General features: G+C 39.5%; 2 protein-coding genes across 11 annotated transcripts; both read right to left on the reverse strand.

The window, feature by feature from the left end:
• Positions 1-742: 742 nt before the first annotated feature.
• On the reverse strand, positions 743-4898 carry LOC131248909 (indole-3-pyruvate monooxygenase YUCCA8-like). Its single transcript, XM_058249419.1, has 4 exons — positions 3643-4898; positions 3058-3306; positions 2664-2786; positions 743-1189 (listed from the first exon to the last, which is right to left on the reverse strand). Exons 1-4 carry the CDS (start codon positions 4321-4323, stop codon positions 980-982), a joined length of 1263 nt encoding a protein of 420 aa, XP_058105402.1. The 5' UTR covers positions 4324-4898; the 3' UTR covers positions 743-979.
• Positions 4899-11629: 6731 nt separating this feature from the next.
• Positions 11630-17137, reverse strand: LOC131248910 (glucose-1-phosphate adenylyltransferase large subunit 2, chloroplastic/amyloplastic-like). 10 transcript variants are annotated; one of them, XR_009172544.1, is made up of 6 exons: positions 16818-16936; positions 15611-15691; positions 15427-15533; positions 15236-15340; positions 14153-14705; positions 11630-11873 (listed from the first exon to the last, which is right to left on the reverse strand). XR_009172544.1 is itself a non-coding variant. In XM_058249420.1 (3 exons), exons 1-3 carry the CDS (start codon positions 16887-16889, stop codon positions 11772-11774), a joined length of 279 nt encoding a protein of 92 aa, XP_058105403.1. In that variant the 5' UTR covers positions 16890-17137; the 3' UTR covers positions 11630-11771. The 10 variants fall into 10 exon arrangements, 1 of the variants encoding a protein (XP_058105403.1); XR_009172543.1 differs by lacking the exon at positions 14153-14705 and having other exon boundaries at positions 15177-15340; positions 16818-17137; XR_009172540.1 differs by lacking the exon at positions 14153-14705 and having other exon boundaries at positions 16818-17134.
• Between the last annotated feature and the right edge of the window lie 5425 nt (positions 17138-22562).

The raw sequence follows: 22562 nt of genomic DNA on the forward strand, positions 1-22562 counted from the left end.
TGACCATTAACCTACTAGAATCTTGCAAATCCGGCATGGGCGACCTGACATAGTGGGGTTGGTTGACTTAAGTAGGTCTTGCCCCAAAATCATATATAATATGTTGAAAAACTCTTCTCATATGTGAGGTACAATTGATTTAAGGTTATGACAGTCTGAATCATTTTTGCCTCCAATCGAGCCTTCTCTGGTCTATCTTTGTCATGAGAGTGTCCGCTCTACCTCAATTTTAACAGTGGACATTTACCTAACCATGTTTTCGTGTCGCACCGCCACTTGAGTTTTGGATTTACATCATTTTTGGGCCCATATCTTGGAAAAACATAAGGATGGTGTGAATTTCCCACAAACATCACGGTGGGCCCCACCTGGCTTCCCGTACTTCCTGCGAATAGCAGGGAATCTGGGTCCGTCTCTGACCCACCTACATTTTTTCCCTCCCCTCTTTCTTCCGTTTGTGCATCCTACTGAGTTTATTTGATTCTTTTGAATCATATGCTGTTTGCAAGTGATGGGGCTGTATCAGATAGTACAGAAGAATTTCAAGCCCACAGCCACACCCAATAGAGACAAGATGAATGGCTGAGAAACAGCCACCCCCTCCATAACAAGGACAAATTTCATCAGGGGGAAGGGAGAGAGAGAGACCCAAGGAGTTGGAATTTGGGAAACAAGTGCTTAAAGGAAAAGACAACACAAGAATTTCATAGAAAAGCCAACACATAACAGTATCCAGACGCAATGCAAGATAACAACACTTCTCCCTTTTGTATCTCTTATATGCCCCCGTGTATATAGGACAAAAGAAGATCCCATGCAAAAATAGGGTTTCATGTACAGGTGAGAATTCACACAAGCTTCTTCTCTCGTGTATGCCTCAATACCCCTCCTTACATACAAAATACATATAACCTTCCGTTTTCTTTCTGATGTTTTCTTTTTCTTTTTTTCTTTTCCAATTCTCTAATATTTTGGATCGCTAGGATGGATGGGTGTAAATGATGAAATTCTTGTCCTCTGATGTGTTTTTCCATTTTCTGGCTATGTCTTGGGCGATGTTAACGGCATCAGAACCCGTGCCAAGGAGGCCTTTTCCTGTGAATCCTACAACATATAGCCCATTTTCTCCTTTCCACCCACTAGGAAATGGAGCCTTGGGTTTGCCATCCTCAGTGAAAAAATCAGAGTCCTACAAAATAAAATAAAATAACAAAGATTAGGTTAAAAACTAAAGTGCATATCTTTTAAGTGAATGTTGGTTATAACTATATAATTATAAGATAAAACCCCTAGGGAATGGGTGAATGACTATGGTCAATGAAGTAATAAAGAAAAAAAATAAAATTGCAGAATAAATTGAAAAGAAAACTATTGATGAAGAAACCAAGTTCTGTTTTCCTTAAATATTCAAACTTGAAAACAAAACGAAGAGATATAAGGAGGTTTATAAAAATCAAGGTAGACCTCAAGGAGGTTTAAATGGAAGGCATTTCCCTACCCGTAGACCTCAGGGAGGTCTACATGGAAGGCATTTCCCTACCCGTATCTTCAGTGGTGTGGCCCACTTGAGTTTTTGGTCCGCTTATTTTTTTAGTCTATATCTTAATCCGGCAAAAGGGTTTGACCGGGTGAATTTCTTACAAACATCAGGGTGGCCCCACCTAACTTTTCCTCTCAGAAAGTTTCTGCAGGCTTTTGTAGGCAATCAACGTCCTCTGTCCAAACGAAACACAAACATTAAATGAGAAAGAGCCCTTCTCCTTTCCAATATCGGAAGCCGTACACGTGGTGCATCTGGGCGAGATCTTCACCACCCATATGGTTGGCCCTGCCGTTGAGCTCATATCTCGAAAGTGAACATAAGTGACATAAGGGCACACCTGATGCATCTTTTAAACCTCAGTCATGTGCCTCCTGGTTTTGGACGGACACAACTTTCCTCCGTTGGGGGAGCCGATATAGTGAGTAGGGATCCAACGGAGTTCCGTCAGGTCTTTCCTGTGGGCCCACTTCAATGTATGTGTGCATGTGTTGTATGTCTCCGTTCATCCATTTTGTCAGCTCATTTTAGAGCATGGACTCAAAACTAACATATATATATATATCAAATCTTTGGTGGACCACTCCACAGGAAAGAGTGGTTATTGACCATTAAAAACTTTTGATCAGGCACAGAAGTTTTGGGTCAAGTTGATATTTATATTTGCCTTTTATCCTGGCCCGTGTGATCTTATCGACAGCTTGGATGGCAAATAAATATTAGGGTGGACCCTAGGAAGTTTTTATTGGTGGGTGTTGATGATTTATATTTCTTGCATTGTGGTTGACCTGAGATTTGTATTCGCTTCATTTTAGGGTCAATGCCCACAAATAAGATAGCAAAATGGATAGACGGCGTGCATATGCATACATTGAGGCGGGCTGTCAAAAAGACTTGAAGGAACTCGGTTAGGTCCAACCTAACTGAATCTGCGCCCCTCGATCCGACATTGGTTTCCAAGAAAAAGAAGACAATAATTGAATTCTTCGAGGAAAATTCACGTAATATTGGAGCTAAAATTAATCAACATATACTAAACAGAGAACATATACTTCAATCTATTGCCAAAAAAAGAAAAAAAGAAAGAAAAAGAAAAGGAAATCTATTTTGGAGAGATTATTGCCTTAAGCCAGGAAGGAACATTGCTCCTGTAACCAGTTGCAAAAACCAAAGAATCGAAATCCATCTCTCTTCCATCAACAAACTTGGCTCCTTTGCTCGTTAGAGATTCCACTTCAGGAACGATCTAAGAATACAAGGCAAATTGTATCTTGTAATTAGAATGAGAACACACACATACACAGGAAAAAAGAAAAAGAAAAAAGAGAGTTAGAAATAGAAGACCAAGAGAGGGACAAAAGAACACCTTAAAAAAGCTAGCTAGAGTTATTGCATATTATAAACACAGAAAGAGAGACTACTAACATTGGAAAAAAAAAAAAAGAAAAATTAAAGAAAGTAAGGTTTGAAAATAGAATAAAAATGCCAAAAAGGAAGAAGGGTATTTGGTGTTTTACATTGATTCTCCCATTCTTAATATTAGCGAGGGTCCCGACGTCCAAAACCGGCGTTCTCCCCGTTGTGTTCTTGAGCTCAATGGGCCCCACTTTAGGCCTTTTCAGTCCATATTTCTCAGTGTCTCCAATCATTCTTTTAGCCACCATCAATAGAAACCTATCGACAATCCTCACTGGGAGCCATTTCAATAGCTTCATTGCCAACACATAAGTAGACATTCCAAACATCTCTCTTGGCAGAATATGCACCTAAAATATTCAAAAAAATAAAAATAAAAATAAAGACAACAAAAACATAAGTCGGAATTATTTAAAAAAATAAAAATAAAACAATAAAAAATCATACAACTAAGGGAGACCAAAAAACAGTGACCAAATCAAACACAACCATTTCAAAAAAAGGACAGGGTTTGGGTACTACCCACACCTGTCATGAGCTCGGGACAGAGAAAAACCAAAACCATAAGTAGAAATATGTAGAAAAATCTTGAGATTTCTACAAAGACCCCATACCAAAACAAGTTGTAAAAAGAAGAAGAAGAAGAAGAAGAAATGAAATAGGAACAATGAATTTAGCTAACATACGCCGCTCCTGACGGACATGAAGGGCATGGCGCCATGCTCGCAGAGATCCAAACAAACTTCCATGCCTGAATTTCCGCACCCAATCACCAACACCTTCTTCCCTCTATAATCACCACCGGTCTTGTAATCCGACGAATGCACCGCCTTCTTCCCTTCAACAAATGCTTCAATTCCTGCCAATTCCGGCACGATGGGCTCGGCATTCTCTCCAGTGGCTACAACAAGCCAACGTGAAATGAACTCGATCGGGTCACCGAACTGGGCCGAGTCAGTGGTGGTGACACGCCAGACGGAGTGGGAGGGGTCGTAGCGAGCGTCAGTGACGGTGTGGCAGAAGTGAGGGCGGAGGGAAAAGAGCTGTGCGTAACATAACAGGTAGGAGAGGAAGTGTTGTTTAGAGGGGTAATTTGGGAAATGTGAAGGAAAGGGGAGGTGGGGGAGCTCGCACAAGGGCTTGGGGAGGTGGAGACAGAGGCGGTCATATGTACGGTGCCGCCAGAGAGGAGCGATGGTGTCGGCCTTCTCGAGGATGATGGATGGGATCGAGTGCAGTCGAAGGGAGGCTGCAACGGCAAGGCCGGACGGGCCAGCTCCTACGATGATTGGGCCACTGACCCAAACCTGGGGGTGTTTTGCGTGTGGTGCAGATGATTCATTGTTGGTGGTGGTTGTGGTTTCCATGAAAGAGAACTGAAATATCTCTCTCTCTCTCTCTCTCTCTCTCTCTCTCTCTCTCTCTCTCTCTCTCTCTGTGTGTTTGTGTGTGTGTTTTCTCTGTATATACTTATAAATGTTTTGTTGTAGCTCTTTCTCTATTGCTATATACTTGTTTCTTGTTGGAGAGTATAGCTGTTTTGTGTAGGAAAGTCTCTCATTCTACTTATCTTTGTAATTCTGTCACTCTAATGATTCAGGAGAAGCCAGATCAAGGAATAGCTGTGAGATACAGATCATACAGTAGCGAATCTAACGACATATCTCTCTCTCTATCTTTCTCTCTCTATATATATCTCTATCTTATATAGGGCATGGGGAATTTTAAAATTGAAATCGAAGAAGAGAACTCGGACTGCTTACAACACTTCATGTTCTCTCTGTTAATGCATATCTGTCTGCCTTTCGCTATCTCAACTGTTTTCACCTTTTGGTTCATGAATCTCCATCTGCTGTAGAAATTTGAAAGAGAGGGAGGAGTGACCGAAGATAAGAAGCGTGCATGACAGGTAGCTTTTGCCAGTCTCACAAAACACGCATCCTCTCTCTCTCTCTCTCTCTCTCTCCCTTCTAAGAAGATCTTTTTTTCTCTGAGCTTCTGTTTAAGCATGGCATGCTACACGGACGTAAGATCCAGGGCCGCTCGCGCTACTGTATATAAAACAGGCTATTCGCATCACACATGCCTACAGTAGACACGAGTGTGGAATCTAACCGACTCATCAGGCAGGTGCCTCCGTGAAAGAAACCAAGCCCGTCTAATCATCGGGTTGGAACTTTTTCGTTTTTGAAATTAAAAAATAAAAAATAAATAAATAATTCAAAAAAAAAAAAAAGGATGGTTAGAAGAAAGATAACCAACGGTCTATCTTCAATCTAAACATGCGACCCACCTGATGGTGATCATTCCTGGATTTTGGTGGCCTACCTGATGTTGATAATTCCTAGATTTTTGTTGTAGGTCATATTCACGGTGGTCCCAAACTGATGACTGCGCTTATTCATATGCGAGTCTACCACGATTAACTCCTTTCGCATGGGGAGTCGCCTCAGCGCTTCTCCAGGACATCATCTCGTGAATTAAGAAAGACAACCGTTTGGTAGCCCCCGGACTACCGAAATCGTCAGAGGTAGCGTACCCCCATTGCTCTCAACCTATGGTAAAGGACGCACGCCGGGTACTGCCCTGGCCTCGATAGAGCTCCCTCCTCCCCTTGCACGGGGAGATTTTAATGGACCGCACGCTGACATTAGAGATAGAACCCAGTCGAGTACTTGCTCGGCCAAACAGTTAACAAACATGTTTTGCATGGGCGGCCGATGGAGCTCGTATCTACGGGCCTGGTAGTACCAATCCACATCCGTGGTCAATGCTAGAGGTGTACAGGAGTCGAGTTGGGCACGGCTCTACTTAGCTCGGCCACTTGCTGACCCCATCTCGAACTCGGTTCAGTTCAGTAAGAAGCTCGGGCTAGTTCAAGCCGAATTCGAGTCAAGTTCACCTGTCCAACATTTTCACAAAAATATGGACTGCACCTTCAAAATCTCATTGTAAGTAAAACAACAACAATGATTTTATGAGTATTTTATCAAACACCTTCTAAACAACATAAAAATCAAGAAAAAAAAAAAAGGTATTAAGTCATTTCATCAAACACTTGGTCAGCAACATCATTGTCGAGCACTGAAGAACGGCGAGAAATAGTGGAGAGGAGAGTGGTACTAGTCGCCGGGCACCGGTCAGGCGCTGAAGAGAATCGAGTTCAAGTTGAGGTTAAGGGTTTTAGGATTGGGCGAACGGCCGAGACGAAAAGACGTTGGAGGTTAGGATGTTTTTTTTTTTTTTTTAAAACATATTTTGAGCATCCAATTTATATATATATATATATATATATATATATATATATATATATATATATATATATATACACACACTCAAAAATCGATCCAATCCAATCCGAGCCGAACTGAGCCGATCAATATAGGTTCAACTCAGACTCAACTCGAAAAGTTTCAAGCTCAATAAAACTAGCTTGACTTGGTTCGAACACAATTCCGATCTGAGTCAAGTCAAGCTTTTCCGAGTTGATCCGAGCAAGCTAACTCGACTCGTGTATACCTCTAGTAAATGTCCATTGATGGAGGATGATTGCCGGCAACACGAGTGGAAGGGATTCTGCAGCTCTAAGCTTTGTGGGGCCCACAGTAATGTATGTGTTGTATCTATGATATTAGGCTGTTTTAGGGCATGGGCTAAAATATGAGAAGATACAAAGCTCAAGTGGACCACACTATAGAAAATGGGAGGATAATGAAACTCACCAAGAAACATTCCTAAGGCCTGCTGTGATGTTTATTTGCTATCATAGCTGTTCATAAGGTGACTGAAGATGTAGTTGAAGTAAAAACGCGAGCATAAGCTTGATCCAAAACTTTTGGACCCAAAGAAGTTTTTAAGGGCGGGCGTTCAATTGCCATCATTTCTTGTGGTGTGGTCTACTTGCGCTTTGTTTGGGTTCAAGTCCTAAAATAAGCTGGCAAAATAAATGAACAAAGTGGATACTTAGACTACAGGAATCCCTGTGGTTCACAACTTGCGGATGACAAGCTGAGCCATCATTTCAGTTTTCAGTTTTGATTAGTTCAGCCAATGGGGGTAACCAGGCGGAAGTTACACGGACTACTTTAATAAAAGTTATATTGCTGTCATTGGGCGAGGCCCAAAATTTGAATAGGCCCAGTCTGTGAGACCCGGTCCGAAGAGTTAAAAAATCTGATCTGAAGCCAACTTGTCCCGGCCGTTGACAGCCCTATCGATGGACATCTTCAAGGTTGGGCTGGCAGTAGTAAACGAGTAAGCAGGACTCGCAGCTACACTGCTACCAGGAAACCAAAACTCAGGTAGGCCACACCATGGTAAGGATGTACATATCGCCCCGTCTCATGTTCACCCAGAAATAAAAAATTAGGCTGGTCCAAAACTCAGGTAGACACATTATAGGAAGGTTGGGTCGGGGATGCCATCATTGGTCGTTTGTGGGGCTGACCGTAGTTTATATTATCCGCCATAACATCGGGTCCATCCATATGAAGCTTATCGTGAGTGAACGATTATTCTACAACTCATGCTATTTTGAAATTAAGGTGGGCCAGACCATGTTAATTTAGAAGCTTTAGGTATTATTTATGGTAACACCTATGTGAGCCTTACTTGCGATTTTAAAGTTTTGTTGAAGATCTGGCCATGTGGAAGCATCATAATATGGAATGAAACAAACAAGAGAAAATGAAAAGTCTGAACAACTAGACACAAACAATACACGATTTTGATGTGGAAAACTTTTGTGAGAAAACTACAACACAAAGCAACGGTCAATATACTCTTCAAAGAAAATTATGGAGATGGAGAGAACTTATAGTCAAAACCCTAGCTCTCTCTTTTAGAAGCTCTCAAAAAACACCTTTAAAAAATGATTAATCTTTCTTAACACTAACATAACTAATCCTAAAAGTGACTCTTTTAAGATAAAAATGTCAAAAACACTCCTTTAATGGTCCACTAACACTTGAGCCTTGTTAGCATGTAAAACATGATCATATGCGCTCAGAAAAGTGAATAAACCCAATAGTGATTTTGGTGTCATAATTTTAGCAACTTTTGGATCACAAAGGTCAAACATGTGGTGGTGCACCTGATAGCTAGGGCAGATCTCATGCACATGAAATCATCCCTCAACCTTTGTTAGAGTGTTAAGGTCACTTGATATACATTGATACGCCATCCTCTAAAAGCTGGAAAGTGGTAGTTTGTCATGGTATCAAAGTGATTGATCAAGTGTTCAAATCCTGGTAACAGCAAGTATGCTTCCAGTAATATATTCTAATTGGCTCACTCAACTGGCTTTGGACTGGGCCTGAGAATGCTAACGCCCAATAACTATTAGGAAGATCCTAATCCTGTAATTTTTGCTTTATTTCCGTTGAATCCACGCATTTGACGTGCTGTATGCATTCTGTCTAATTTTAGTTATCGATGGCTAGGATTGCCCCTTTTATGACATCTTGGCGCATGCCCCATCCTTGGTGAAGCCTGGCACAGCAGCGGTGGTATATTCACCTTGCAGTGGGCCCCTCAGCCCCTCATGTACAAAATCCAATGGCTAGGCAAACTATGCATCTACCAAAGCTGGTGACCTGATGAATCCTCGGGGAAAGGAGGGAATGTCCGGGGATGGCTTTGGGTTCCACGGGTCAACTGGCCTCACCCACTTTTGAGCCAAATTTGGGCCAGCCTCTGGCTCGACCTATTTAAGTAACGAGGCTAATTTGATTGAAATCTATCTGACACAGCGTCAACAGCCCATATAGGTTATCAATAGGTTGGGCCATTAATGGACCCAATCGAAATCTTAGAAGTGTGTGTGCATGCGCATGTGTGTGTCTAATCTTAGTTATGGATGGGCTAGATTTGTGAACCACAGATGTGGGCCCAACAATTGATTATGAATGTTTTAATGGAGGGTAACCCCTCTCAACTTTTGTATGTGGTGTGGCCCAAACAAGTCACTGATTGACTTGATTTTTAAGCCCTAGGCCCACCATGGAATGGTGCGTCTGATGGGGTAGATGTTCAACACGCATCACGGTGAGGCCCACACAGCTCAACCTCATGGGAAGTCCCCATGAGCTCCCTATGAGGTTGAGCTATGTGGGCCTCACCATGAACATCAACACCATGCATTTGATGGGTCCCCTTTAAATTATGGGATATCCCAAAAATCAGCCGTATACGGAACTCAGGTGGGTCATACCATCTAAAATCATGTGAAGACATGCCTAAAACATATAAAAGAACTTGGTGGGGCCCACCTAAAATTTGGATGCATATGAAACTTGGTTTGACCCCTCATCCAAATGGGACACACATAATGGATGGGCTGGATTTATGAACCACATCTTGGTGGGCCCAACAAATGATTATGAATGTTTTAATGGAGGGTAACCCCTCTCAACTTTTGTATGTGGTGAGGCCCATACAAGTCACGGATTGTCTTGATTTTTAAGCCCTAGGCCCACCATGGAATGGTGCATCTGACTGATGGGGTAGATGTTCAACACGCATCACGGTGGGGGCCCATGAGCTTGACCGCATAGAACCTTTTCCATATATATATATATATATATATATATATAGGGAAATGGTACTATGAGGTTGAGCTGTGTGGACCCCACCATGATATGTGTCCAACATCAACACCATGCATTTGATAGTCCCCTTTAGGTTATGGGATATCTCAATCAACCGTATATGCAACTCAGGTGGGGCCATACCATGTAAAACAACATGAAGACATTCCTAAAACATGTAAAAGCACTTGGCAGGGCCCACTTGAGTTTTGGATGCGCCGGAAACTTGCTTTGAACCACATCTAAGTGAGCCCGATATATTATTATGAATGTTTTAATGGAAGGATAACTCCTATCAATTGTTGTATATGGTGCGGCCCACCCAAGTCATGGATTGACTTGATATTTACTCCTGTGGCCCACCATGGAATGGTGCATCTCGTAATTGGGAAATGGTACTATGAGGTCGATCTCATGGGAACTTCCCATGAGGTCGAGTTGTGTGGGCGCCACCATGATGTGTGTTGAACATCAACACCATCAACTAGATGCACCGTTCCATGGTGGGCCACGACTTAAAAATCAAGTCAATCCATGACTTGGTTGGGCCACACCACATACAACGGTTCAAAGGAGTACTCTCCCATTAAAACATTCATAATCATTTATTAGGCCCACTAAGATGTGGTTCACAAATCTAGCCCATCCATTGTCTGTGTCCCACTTGAATGAGGGGTCAGTCCATGTTTCAGCCACATCCAAAACTCAAGTGAGCCCCACCAAGTACTTTTATATGTTTTAGGCATATCTTCACATGGTTTTAGATGGTATCACCCACCTAAATTCCATATGTGGCTGATTTTTGGGATATCCCTTAACCTACATGGGGCCCATCAAATGCATGGTGTTGATGTTCAACACACATCACGATGGGACATCATAGTACCATTTCCATATATATATATAGATAGATAGAGAGAGAGAGAGAGAGGAATGCTCACATGTGCATCTGAACGGTCTACGTGATGCAGCATCCCTTGAAACCTCACATACCCAATTTTCAGCCTGACAAAACTCTAGTTGACCCAACAAAGAGAAATGCAAATCAAGGAAGGAAATTGTTTTCTTTTTCCACAGCCCACCAGAGTTTTGTATCAGGCTGAATGTTGGGCCGGTGAGGTTTCAAGGGGTGCCATATCACATGGACCATTCAGATTTTGCTCCTAAGACACTTGTGCAAAGGTGCCAACGGGTGCTCACATAAGGTATGCAGCTGAGCATTCCTCTCTCTCTACATGAGTTTATTTTGTCCACACCCTTAACCTCATATTCCATTCTTAAATTTGACTGAGGTCATGGTGGGTTAGTCTTGCCAGTTGAGCCTAACCCATTTAATTACCCCGAACCATTCATAATTAAAAGGGTCAGGTCAAGCTTGGTGGTTGGGAAAAGGTAATTGATCATGATCAGGGCTAGTATTTTCTTAGCCTGTTTATTAACTGGGTCGGGCTTGGGCTAACCTCAACCCAGCTTGGACCTCACACATGCCCATGCCCCTCTTATTTGTGACTATGGAAGATTCTAGAAGTTTTAACGTTTGCCCTTTCTTTCACTACAAGAATAGAGGGCTTTAGCCTCGGTTTAAAACTGTGGCTAAAGAGGTTCAAAACTGTGGCTAAAGCCTTTAGCCTCAGTTTTGCCTAAATTATCCAAACCGAGGTTGAAAACCCTGTGACTAAAGGCTTTAGCCTCAGTTTTAGCAACCGAGGCTAAAATGACTTTTATAGCCTCGGTTCCTCAAGTGAGGCTAAAAGAACCTTTTAGCTTCAGTTTTCTCAAAATGAGACAAAATCAAAATTTTAGCCTCCATTGTTCCAACTGAGATTAAATCCAAATTTTAGCCTCAGTTGCCTCCAATTGAAGCTAAATCTATTTTTAACCTCGGTTCTCAACAACCGAGGCTAAAGCCTTTAACCACGGGAGTTGTAGTCTCAATTTAGGTAATTGAGGCAAAACTGAGACTAAAGATAGATTTAGTCGTGTTTCTTTCACTGTGTACCTGCCTGACAAACATCCTGAATCATTGGCTCCCATGATTCGATTAATTAAAAAACTAAGCATTACAATTGTCATTAAGAATGCTCAATTCTCCAAAAAATGAAAGTAGTCCATAGCGATTGAGTAAAAATCATCAAACAAAGATCCAAAATTGAGTTTCATAAAACGTTCAGTACATTGACTTAATATCACCAAAAAAAAAATCTATTGCAATGTATTATATCCTGTCATTAAAGGATTTGTTGCATGCTAGAAAAGAGACATCTACTGGTGATTACAAAATGGGCCATATTTAGAACATCACCACCAGCACAAAACGCACTTCCTTTCCCCTGCAACCATTTGAAACACAACAATTAAAAACATGTCAGACAATTTTAGCAAAGAAAAAAAAAATTCTAGTCATTTTCCTGACTTAACATTATGATATTAATGGTATGTGATGAAGAATTTAACCATCAAAAATGAAAAAAACAATCAAAACTATTCATCAACATGCCCCAAAAACAACAAAAACGACAACTATAAAAAAATGTTAACAATTGTTTTGTGGAATTGATGGTTCTTTGCCATCCAAATAACACAAAAGCTCACATCATGACAAGCCATAGGTTGAGAACTCTGTTTTTGGTTGGTGAGCATGGAAACATGAAATCCTCCATACATGGGTTATACCCTAATGACTTGAGCAATATTAAACACAACTTCCAAGTATAAAGAAGAACGGAAAATGAGATCCACTCTTCTTCTTCACTCTATCAAAGAGAAAACTCAACAGGTAGGAATTCATTACAAATTATAATTCATGGACTTGAACTATGACATGACAAAAACTAAGAAAGGGACATACCTTAATATGTTGCTATTTTGAACTCCATTTGAAGGGATTTTGATAATCAAACCAATTAAAAAGATCAGGCTGATGACTTCAACTAAAGAGAAAATAAAAATTCTTTCATAAAAACAAAGATTCTAAGTTCATATGAACTGCGTAGCTTTTTAAGAAAGGATTAGTAACCAAGTCTTTGGCAGAAGAAGCAATATTTCTACCCCAAATTCTCACTTAGGAATTCATACAAAAGGTCATGGACGGGCAATTTCAAGGCAAGAAAACATTGACACATAGAAAAGCTCACGTGCAAAGCACCCACATGGAGGAACCATCCCAATGCTTAGTTTCTCTAAGCCAACAATATCACAGCGAATGACACCATATGCAGGGTATGAAAGAAGATACATGCAACCATACATCAAAATCCATTGGGTACAATATGATAAGAAACTGTCATTGCTTCAGCAAAATCAGAAGAGTGTTCAAACAATAAAATGCCATCTTAAAGGGAATTTTATAGCAATTCCTCCAATAAAGGAATATATTTGTTTGGTGTATCGCCAAGGTTAAATACTAATTCTTCAAGAAAACACGTATGATAAGTTGGAGCTTTTTATCCTTCGGATCTGGGACACCTTTCAATGATCAAAACTGTTTATGTGATGGTCTAATTTTGAATGTGGGTAGTAAAAATAAAAATAAAAACTCTTCTGTTGGAATATTCTAACCTCTAGATTATTCAAAGCACTTATATATTCAGTGGTTAAGCAGATCGCCTCTTTTCAAAGGAAAAGATGCAAACATTTTGGGTCATTGAAAAGGACCTGATCTGGCTATATATGCTAAAACAACTCAGAAATAGAACCAAAGTAATGGGCCATGATGCATTGGGTATGAAAACCGTCTTGGGTTCCGTACAAGCGGTGTATGTGGTAATCCAGACTATTAATTTGATGGATCTCAGCGTGGGTTGAGTAAGCTTACACTAGAAGTTCCTAATCCTTTGATCGACAGCTACAAACAAATGGTTAAATAAAAAGAAAGCAAAAGCCAGGGAAAAGCCAAAAAGCACAAAGTTGTGGTCAGGAACTTCCACATAGAATCAGAAATAAATCATACTAACGTGAATCAATTAATTTTGAGCTTAGATGGATAATTACATACCATTCTCATTTTGAGGTCGAATCAACTGTTATTGCCTGTGAAAATTAACTGTAGCTTTTAATCATTGCCAATAGAAACTAACTTTTTAACAACCTCTAGAATAAAAGGAAGCAAACAGTAGACCACATTCATGTGTGCATCCAAATCAAAGTCAGCAACTATTCTGGCCCTTTTCTCTCCTTTCTTGAGTTCCTTCAGGAGCTCTTCCATCACATGACATGTAAAATAAAATTTTAAAAATTCAGTCTTGGAATATGTGCAAAAGTGCAAGTCATGTTGGCTAATGTATGCTGATGTTTTCTGAGGGATAAATTCATCTATCCTAAACCCATTATAGGAGACCTCTCATTCCACCTATTGAAGAACAAAACAGAAATGCAGAACTGAGCTTAAATATTTGACAGCCAAGGAAAGTAAGCAAAAAATAAACAAAATAGAGAACACTTGTCCAAAAGAATAGCTAGAGAGAATCTAAAACTAGAAATCCCAAAATCTAATTGAGGAAATGATACAAAACCCATAGAGAAAAAGGAAAAGAAATGTAATAAGCATGGGGGAAGAAAATTAATATTGGACTCCAAGTCCCAACAGTTAAGGTCGTGTTTGGATGCTCACCCAAAATTGAATTGCAATAGTTCCATTCAATAAGTAAATGACTCTAGTGCGGCTAGCCACTCAAATTGAAATTATTATCATTCCAAGTCCAACTGGCCAACTTAAACGCCCATGGAATTGCAACAAATTAAAATGGCGCCAGTCACAATTTGGCCATATTCTTCTCATAATGAATTTGAATAATTGCAATATGGTTCAACAAAGCATCCAAAGAGATCCTAAAAGAAGCAAAACTAACAAATGAAAAGGATAGTAGATGATCAGAGTCTTCAGAAACAAATGTGGATGGCAACTTTTAGACAAAAAAATCACAACAGTTATGCAAAAGAATAAAAACTGATAAATAACAAGACATCCATTTTCAAATAGATATCTCAATGACAATATATATGAAGAGAGGCCATAAAGCAAAATGAGAATAATAATAGAAAAGGTGGGGGCAAACTGCCTAAATTCAAACTAGAAATTTCAACTAGTAAGTAAATGAAGTAGCTTAGAAATCAATAACCCAATAAAGAAAGGATATAGACCTTAAGAGAGTGATCTACCCTCCCTGACATTCAATAAAAAATAAAAACAAAAACATGTGAATAGATTGAAAGAACAACAATCCACTATCAAAACAGTGTGAAAAGTATACTAAGAAGCAAAGGAATGAGAATGCCCATTCCACCGTGTATTCATATGATATCAACCAAAAACCAGAAATTAAGAAGAATCAAATTCTTATGCTCAATCAGATTTCATTCAAAGTCAACAAAAGAATCCTCATTCTCAGAAGTCAACAAATATAAAAGAAAATCCACACTATTTTACCATCACACATTCAACCAAAAAGAAAAAGAAAAAGAAAAAAACTGATCCAAATATAGCTCAGCACAAAAGATTGAACAGCTTTGTTTGAGTTTTAAGTTTTTACAAGTGGAGCCCATGGTTCACTGAATTCAAATAGGTGGATGTCATCATCCTTTCATGGGGGTCACCAAATAGATGTCTAAGAAAGAAAAACAGCAAGAGTTCATACCATGATACCATTCACAAATCTCTGTCAAGGAAGTGCGTCATGGATGAGACATGAACTACCTTCAGTTCAGACCCATACTTCAGTCTTGAGCGTGTCCCAACTATGGAATGTTCAACACTGCATTCCCTTAAGAAGCATCCATGTGAAATTATGGAGTCCAAAATCTGTAGTAATAATAAGTAAGCACAGGTAAATATTTGTATCAAAGAGTTAAAGGCTCATTAGCAAGAATAGTAAATACACATCATACCTGGCATTTTTCTATCTTCGTTGGTGGTAGAAACTTAGGAGACGTGAAGATTGGCTTCAGCAGATCATAAAATTGAAACTTGGGAGGCTTCACCAAACATTAGACAGCTTCAGTTTGAAAAAAAAAAATATTGTCAAACTAAAAAATAAACTATACACAGACAAGTAGTTCACAGGAGATTTACCTAATATGTGAGAGCTAATTTAGCATCCAAAAAGGATTTAACGGTCCCAATATCTTCCCACTAGCCATTAAATAGATGTGCCTGCCAAGGCATCAAAAAAGGACTTAACGGTCCCAATATCTCAACTTGACTCATTCAAATGCAGCAGGTGCATGAAGAAATAAAAATAAAATAAAGTAGGAGATTATGCACCAAAAGAATTGGGAGTTTTAACTTAACATACCTACAGAGACCCCATTTTTGGTTGAACACATCAATTTAAGCAAAAATACAAATAATATAACATCCATCTGCTTTGGATTTTATAACGGTCTATCAAATGGAACCCATATCAATAGTATTTTGCAAAACAAATAGATAAATGAAGAAAGAGAAAAACTCTTAGTCTGGCAGAGTATGATGGATGATGCGCAGGCACTTAGAAATTACTTAAGACAACATACATAACATATCATCATTCAATAAAACACCAGTTCTTCTGTTGACACATATTGATGCTTCGGTTTCCTTACTAGGCTCTCTATTTGCAGGCCACATGTTGAATGGTTAGGATTACCAGGGAGGTTTGTGGATCATGGACCACCATAAGATTAAAGGCCTAGATCACCAAACTGCTAGCGTATCCTCAGCTGAGAATCATGGGCACTAAGTTCCTCCAGGTGGAGCCCGCAGTTCGGTGATCTAGGTAGTTGATCTAATGATCCCTAAAGGTCATCCATATAGAAAGATCCCAACCATCTTTCACCTTTACCAATTGAATATTGAATGTGGATCATTGCCTTATCCATCTAATTCGAGGCCCACAAATGAATTGCTAGATCAACAAAATGTGGGCTCCACTTTTAGGCAATCGGGGCTTGACAATACATGTTTTGCTTGCATTGAATTGAAGGAATTATTAAAAAATAAAATAAAATAAAAAAGAGAACAATTTTAGATTATTACAGATTTTTGCAATGATATGCAGAGAAACAGATCTGTGATTTTCTGCTTTCGAATGCAAGTACGAATCGAACAAATCAGAATTTGTTTCAGATCTAGAATTTAGAAAAGCCAGGTTTAAAAACCCAAATGTACTGCAGAAAATTTAGGAACATTTGAAAATCCAATAAAAGATAAAATAGAAAATCGATTCTGAGATGAAATTACAGAGAGAGAGAGAGAGAGAGAGAGAGAGAGAGAGAGAGAGAGAGAGAGAGAGATTTACCGATCTCTGAGATGGAAATGAGGAATTCAGAAGTGCAGACCTGAACTGAAAATCGATCTCTCCATCTTCCATGGCCTATTTTAGGATTCCTACTAAACGTCTGGGGAAATAAGAAAACAACCAACACACACAACAACAAGCACAAACCAACACACAGATCTAGTGATTAGGTCTAAATGACAATTTTGCTGAAAAAAATCAAACTGTGTGAATTTTCATTGTAAAACCCTAATTAGGGTTTCAACATTCAACATTGATGATGGCCGATCTCAAGAGAGAGATTGAGCGCGATCTGGACAAAGAAAGAGGGAGAGATCTGAGAGAGGGAGATCTGAGAGAGGGAGATCGAGAGTGCTTGCGTTGCGATGGTTGCTTCGGCACTCGACTGAGAGAGAGCGTTTGCTTTGTAGAGAGAGAGAGAGAGAGAGAGTGGGTAGCTACTGGAGTTGAGTAGAAAATGGGTTTTACGGAGTTGCAGAGAGAGAGATGGGGCGGGGAGAGAGCGAGAGAATGGGGTTTGGGTTTTCTTTTTCTATTTATAGGGGTCGTGGCAATACGTTAGGAAGGTTTCAACGGCAGGCGTCACTCCCCACTATTGTTTTCTCAGTGTTTCTATCGTGGAGGCCATGGACGGTGCGGATCCAACCAAATGGACACATGTACGGCATAGATGGACAACAAAATATGAATGACAGAGGTACTCGCATAAACTGGACATGGCATTCACCGCACGAATTCTAACTTAGCACCTGCAGTATCACATAGAGCACGCGTACAAGATCCCGACCATTCATCCGGGAGGTGGTTTTGTTAGTAGGGCCTGGCCCAGAAATCAGACTGGTCCGTTCACCAAGCAAGCCACAGCTATTTGGCAAAAACAGACTGTGGATAAAATGACAAATTTTCGTGCTGAGTGGACCGGTCTGACGGTGGCCTAGTTGATGAACGACCGGATCTCTTACTCAAACGACAGTTCGACACGTGTGTGAAAATTCTCGAAAAGAAAAAAAAATCCAGATTCTTAATTTTATTTTTTTTATTTCTAAATTTTTTCAAGCTTATAAATTTGTTGAAATTTATCAAAATAAATAAATAAGTTCTCAATTTTTTCAAAATTATAAATAATAATAATAATAATAATAATTTTTAATAGTTTTAGAAATTCTTAAATTTTTTTAGAATTTTCAATTATTTGAAATTTCTCAATTTTTTTAAATTTTCCAATTTTTTTCAAGATTCTCAAATTCAAATTTCTTATTTTTTTTTCAAAAATTTCAAAAATTTTCAAAATTCTTAATTTTTTAAAAATTCTCAATTTTTAAAAAAATTCATACTTTTTCATAATTATCATTTTTTATTCTTAATTTTTTTAAAAAAAAATACTTCTTAATTTTTTAAAAGTTCTCAAAAATTTTAAAAATTCTTAGCTATTAGAAAATTCAAAATTCAAATCTTTTTCAAAACTTTCAATTTTTTTTCAAAATTCTCAATTTTTTCACAATTGCCTCCCATTTTTATTTTTTCCAAAATTCTCAAAATTTTCACAATTGTCAAAAATTTTAAAAATTATTAATTCTTTTAATATTCTCAATTTTTTTTCAATATTCTTAAATGCAGACTTTTAGCCTCGGTTCCTATGCAATGGAGGCTAAAAATAGACTTTTGGCCTCGGTTCTTATGCAACCGAGGCTAAAATGTAGACTTTTTGCCTCGGTTCTTATGCAACTGAGGTTAAAACGTAGACTTTTCGCCTCGGTTCATATGCAACTGAGGCTAAAAAGTAGACTTTTCGCCTCGGTTCCTATGCAAATGGGGCTAAAAGGTAGACTTTTGGCCTTGGTTCTTATGCAACCGAGGCTAAAAAGTAGACTTTTGGCCTCGGTTCTTATGCAATCAAGGCTAAAATGTAGACTTTTTGCCTCGGTTCTTATGCAACTGAGGCTAAAAAGTAGACTTTTTGCCTCGATTTATATGCAACTGAGGCCAAAAAGTAGACTTTTCACCTCGGTTCCTATGCAACTGAGGCTAAAAAGTAGACATTTCACCTCGGTTCCTATGCAACTAGGGTTAAACAGTAGACTTTTCGCCTCGGTTCGTATGCAACTGAGGTTAAAAAGTAGACCTTTCGCCTCGGTTCTTATGTAACTGAGGACCTTTCGCCTCGGTTCTTATGTAACTGAGGTTAAAAAGTAGACTTTTCGCCTCGGTTCTTATGCAACTGAGGCTAAAAAGTAGACTTTTCGCCTTGGTTCCTATGCAATTGAGGCTAAAAAGTGGACTTTTCGCCTCGGTTCCTATGTAACCGAGGCTAAAAAGTAGACTTTTCATCTCGGTCCCTTTGCAACTGAAGCTAAAAAGTGGACTTTTAGCGTCAGTTCCTTAGCAACTGAGGCGAAAAATGAACTTTTAGCTTCAGTTCCTTAGTAACCGAGGCTAAAAACCACATTTAGCCTTCATTTTTTCAACAGAGACTAAAAAAGGGCAAACTTTTAGCCTCAGTTTCTCACCAACTAAGGCAAAAAAGCAAACTTTTAGCCTCGGTTGCTCACCAACCGAGGCAAAAGGGTAGACTTTTGGCCTCAATTTCTCACTAACCGAGGCAAAAAGGTAAACTTTTGGCCTCCGTTACTCACCAACTGAAGCAAAAGGGCAGACTTTTAGCCTCGGTTGCTCACTAACCGAGGCAAAAGGGCAGACTTTTGGCCTCAGTTGCTCACCAACCGAGGTAAAAGTACAGACTTTTGGCCTCAGTTGCTCACCAACTGAGGCAAAAGAGCAAACTTTTGGCCTCACTTCTGACCAACTGAAACAAAAAATGAACTTTTAACCTCAATTTCTTTACAACCGAGGCTAAAAAGCACATTTAGCCTCATTTTTTTGAACCGAGGCTAAAAAATTGAGGCTAAAGGCCTACTTTCTTATAGTGTTTCCATCCATCCAGGGTAACAACTGGGTGGGACTGGCATGACCATGTGTTGGTAAGGTTAGGTAACCTACAAAAGTCTAGTTGGGCTTAGGGCCTAGAAAGATTCCTAGCTACTAGGCGTGACTAATTGGGTTTGGCTAGACTTGAGTTTTCCTTGAACCTGTTAGTCTACCTATCATTTATGAAAATGCTTTACATAGTTAAGTATTTTACCCGGAAATATTTGCGCAATATAATTCTTTGTCATGTTTTATCACGTTTGTGTTTCGGTCTAATTTCTCTTGTGTTTTTCTATGCAAGCAACATTATACAGTATTGCATATCCGTGTAAAAATATTTTTTTGCTCAAATTATGTATAGAAAAATGGCAATCTGTTTGTACATCCATCATATATATCATCCACAGGAAAGTTCACTTCCATTTGCTAGGACTATTGACACAGGGATGAACGTGATGCGGTCGATCACCGTCTACCTCAAGGATAACTACTTCGAATCCACGAAGCTTATCTGGACTCCTCACGCTTCTCAAACCATGAGGAAAAAGCAAGAAAATAGAAATAATATTCTAGAAAATTCGTAAATTGATTAATAAATGAATAAACGAGTTTACACCCCTTTAAATAGGGATATTAAGCCATGAGAGAAGTTTTGGAATTAAACTACAACTAAAACTCCTAGAAATCGTGACTTACTATAAATAGTAAACTTACTATTTATATATGGTCGTGATTCCTACTAGTGCGTATGGTTTTCGGCCAAAAATAGTAAGTGTCTTGTTTGACTTCACCACACTGTTCTCCTAATTATTCTAATCACTTTTCATGTTGGGCGCAACTCCTAAAGCCCAATGGATGAAGAGTTATAATCAAACTAAAACTTATTATAAATAGTAAAAATGTAATTAAAACAAGAATTCAACCATTGATCAGATGGTATTTCACAAATTCGGCATGGGCAACCCAAAATAGCCAAGTTGGGTGGCTAAAGTAGCTCGTCACACCACAAAATCATATATGGTATGTCCGATGGCTCATTTCAGTTTCCAAGATATGTCCGTTTTAAGTTTTGATGGTCCAGATCACCTCTGTATCTAATTGGGCCTTTTCTATTCCATCTTGGCCATGAAACTGTCTACGACCTGCTCTACATCAGTCTCCTCCACTTTAAAAGAACCCGTCTTTGAGTTCTCATCCTGCTCTAGTTCACGATACTCGGTCAGGTCCGCGATGTTGAAAGTACATGAGATCGCTATGTCATCCAAAAGATCAACAACGTAAGCATTGTCATTGATCTTTCGGAAGATTGGTACCGGTCCAATCTTCTTATTCTTTAATTTATTGTATGTCTCGATTGAAAATCTCTCATTATATAGATGGACCATAATGTGGTCGCCCACCTTGAACACCTTTTGTCGTTAATGCTTGTCGGCTTGCTCCTTGTACTTTTTGTTCGAGTCATGTAAATTGGCTTGCACTTTCACATGAATAACCATTGATCCTGTCTGCCATAGGTTCTGCTGCTGCAATACTTATGCTCAGAAGCTTGGGCAGAGGGACCAAGTTAAGTGTGTGGTAAGGTACTCGACTGTAGATTACTTGGAATGGAGACTTCTCTGTCGATCAGTTTACCATGTTGTTGAATGCAAACTCCGATTAAGACAAGACCAAGTCCCATTGTTTTGGTTTTTTACATGAAATACATCGAAGGAGGTTTCCCAACGTGCAACTCACAACTTCAATCTACCCATCAGTCTGTGGTTAGTAGGCGCTACTGAACTGAAGTCGTGTATCGAATCGAGTCCACAAAGTCCAACAAAAGTGGCTAATGAACTTCGTATCACGGTCAGAAGTAATGGTCTTGGGAACCCCGTGTTGCCGCATGACCTCTTTGAAGAATAGATTTGCCACATGTGTTATATCGAGAGTTTTTTTGCATCGTATAAAGTGTGCCATCTTGGAGAAATGATCTACCACCACGAACACCGAATCCATGCCACGCTATATTCGTCGGAGACCCAGTACGAAGTTTACATATAGGTCATCCCAAAGGCCTTCAGGTACGGGTAATGGGGTGTAGAGACCCCTATTATGAGGCTCTACCCCTTGGAGACCTAACAAACATGACAGTGTTGCACCGCTCTACCCATGTCACATACTAACTACGGCCAGTAATACCATTTTTCAATAAGAGCTCACGTCTTATCCTGTCCAAGGTGTCCACTAAGGCCACCTTCATGTAGCTTTTGGATGATCTTCTCCATGAGCGGGCTTTTGGGAATGCACAATTGATTCCCTTTGAAAAGGAACCCGTCTTGCATATGTGGGTCACCGAGGTGACCTTCTTAGCATCTAACCCATGCGTCCTTGAAGTCGTCGCCATTGGTATATATATCCTTTAGGTGCTCGAACCCGACAACCTCATTGCTTATAGAGATTAACAAAGTTATACGGAGGCTTAGTGCATTAGCCACATTATTCTGCTGGCCAGACTTATGTTTCAGCACAAACGTGAATTCCTGCAAAAATGAAATCCACCTAGCATGCGTACCATTCATGTTAGCTTGGCTATTAATGAATTTGAAAGCTTGGTAGTTTGTGTAAAGAATGAAATCCCTTTAAATTAAGTGATGTCGCCAATATCGCAGTGCTTGGACCATTACGTATAATTCGAGCTCATAGGTCGACCACTTCTTGCATGCATCTCTAGGCTTTTCACTGTAAAAAGCTACCAGCCTACCTTCTTGAGATAAAACTCCTCCAATTTTGACATATGAGGCATCACATTCGACTTCAAACAGTTTTTCAAAGTTGGGAAGT

This window comes from Magnolia sinica, chromosome 6 (assembly GCF_029962835.1).
Source record: "Magnolia sinica isolate HGM2019 chromosome 6, MsV1, whole genome shotgun sequence".
NCBI lineage: Eukaryota > Viridiplantae > Streptophyta > Magnoliopsida > Magnoliales > Magnoliaceae > Magnolia > Magnolia sinica.

Coding starts and splice junctions, on each gene's coding strand:
- LOC131248910 (XM_058249420.1), bottom strand. CDS start 16,889: ATGGAAGATGGAGAGATCGATTTTCAGTTCAGGTCTGCACTTCTGAAT. Junction 15,341..16,817: donor CATTTCCATCTCAGAGATCG/GTAAATCTCTCT, acceptor TTATTACTACAG/ATTTTGGACTCCATAATTTC. Junction 11,874..15,235: donor AGTATGGGTCTGAACTGAAG/GTAGTTCATGTC, acceptor AAATGGTTGCAG/GGGAAAGGAAGTGCGTTTTG.
- LOC131248909 (XM_058249419.1), bottom strand. CDS start 4,323: ATGGAAACCACAACCACCACCAACAATGAATCATCTGCACCACACGCA. Junction 3,307..3,642: donor TCATGTCCGTCAGGAGCGGC/GTATGTTAGCTA, acceptor TGAATATTTTAG/GTGCATATTCTGCCAAGAGA. Junction 2,787..3,057: donor TTAAGAATGGGAGAATCAAT/GTAAAACACCAA, acceptor TTGTATTCTTAG/ATCGTTCCTGAAGTGGAATC.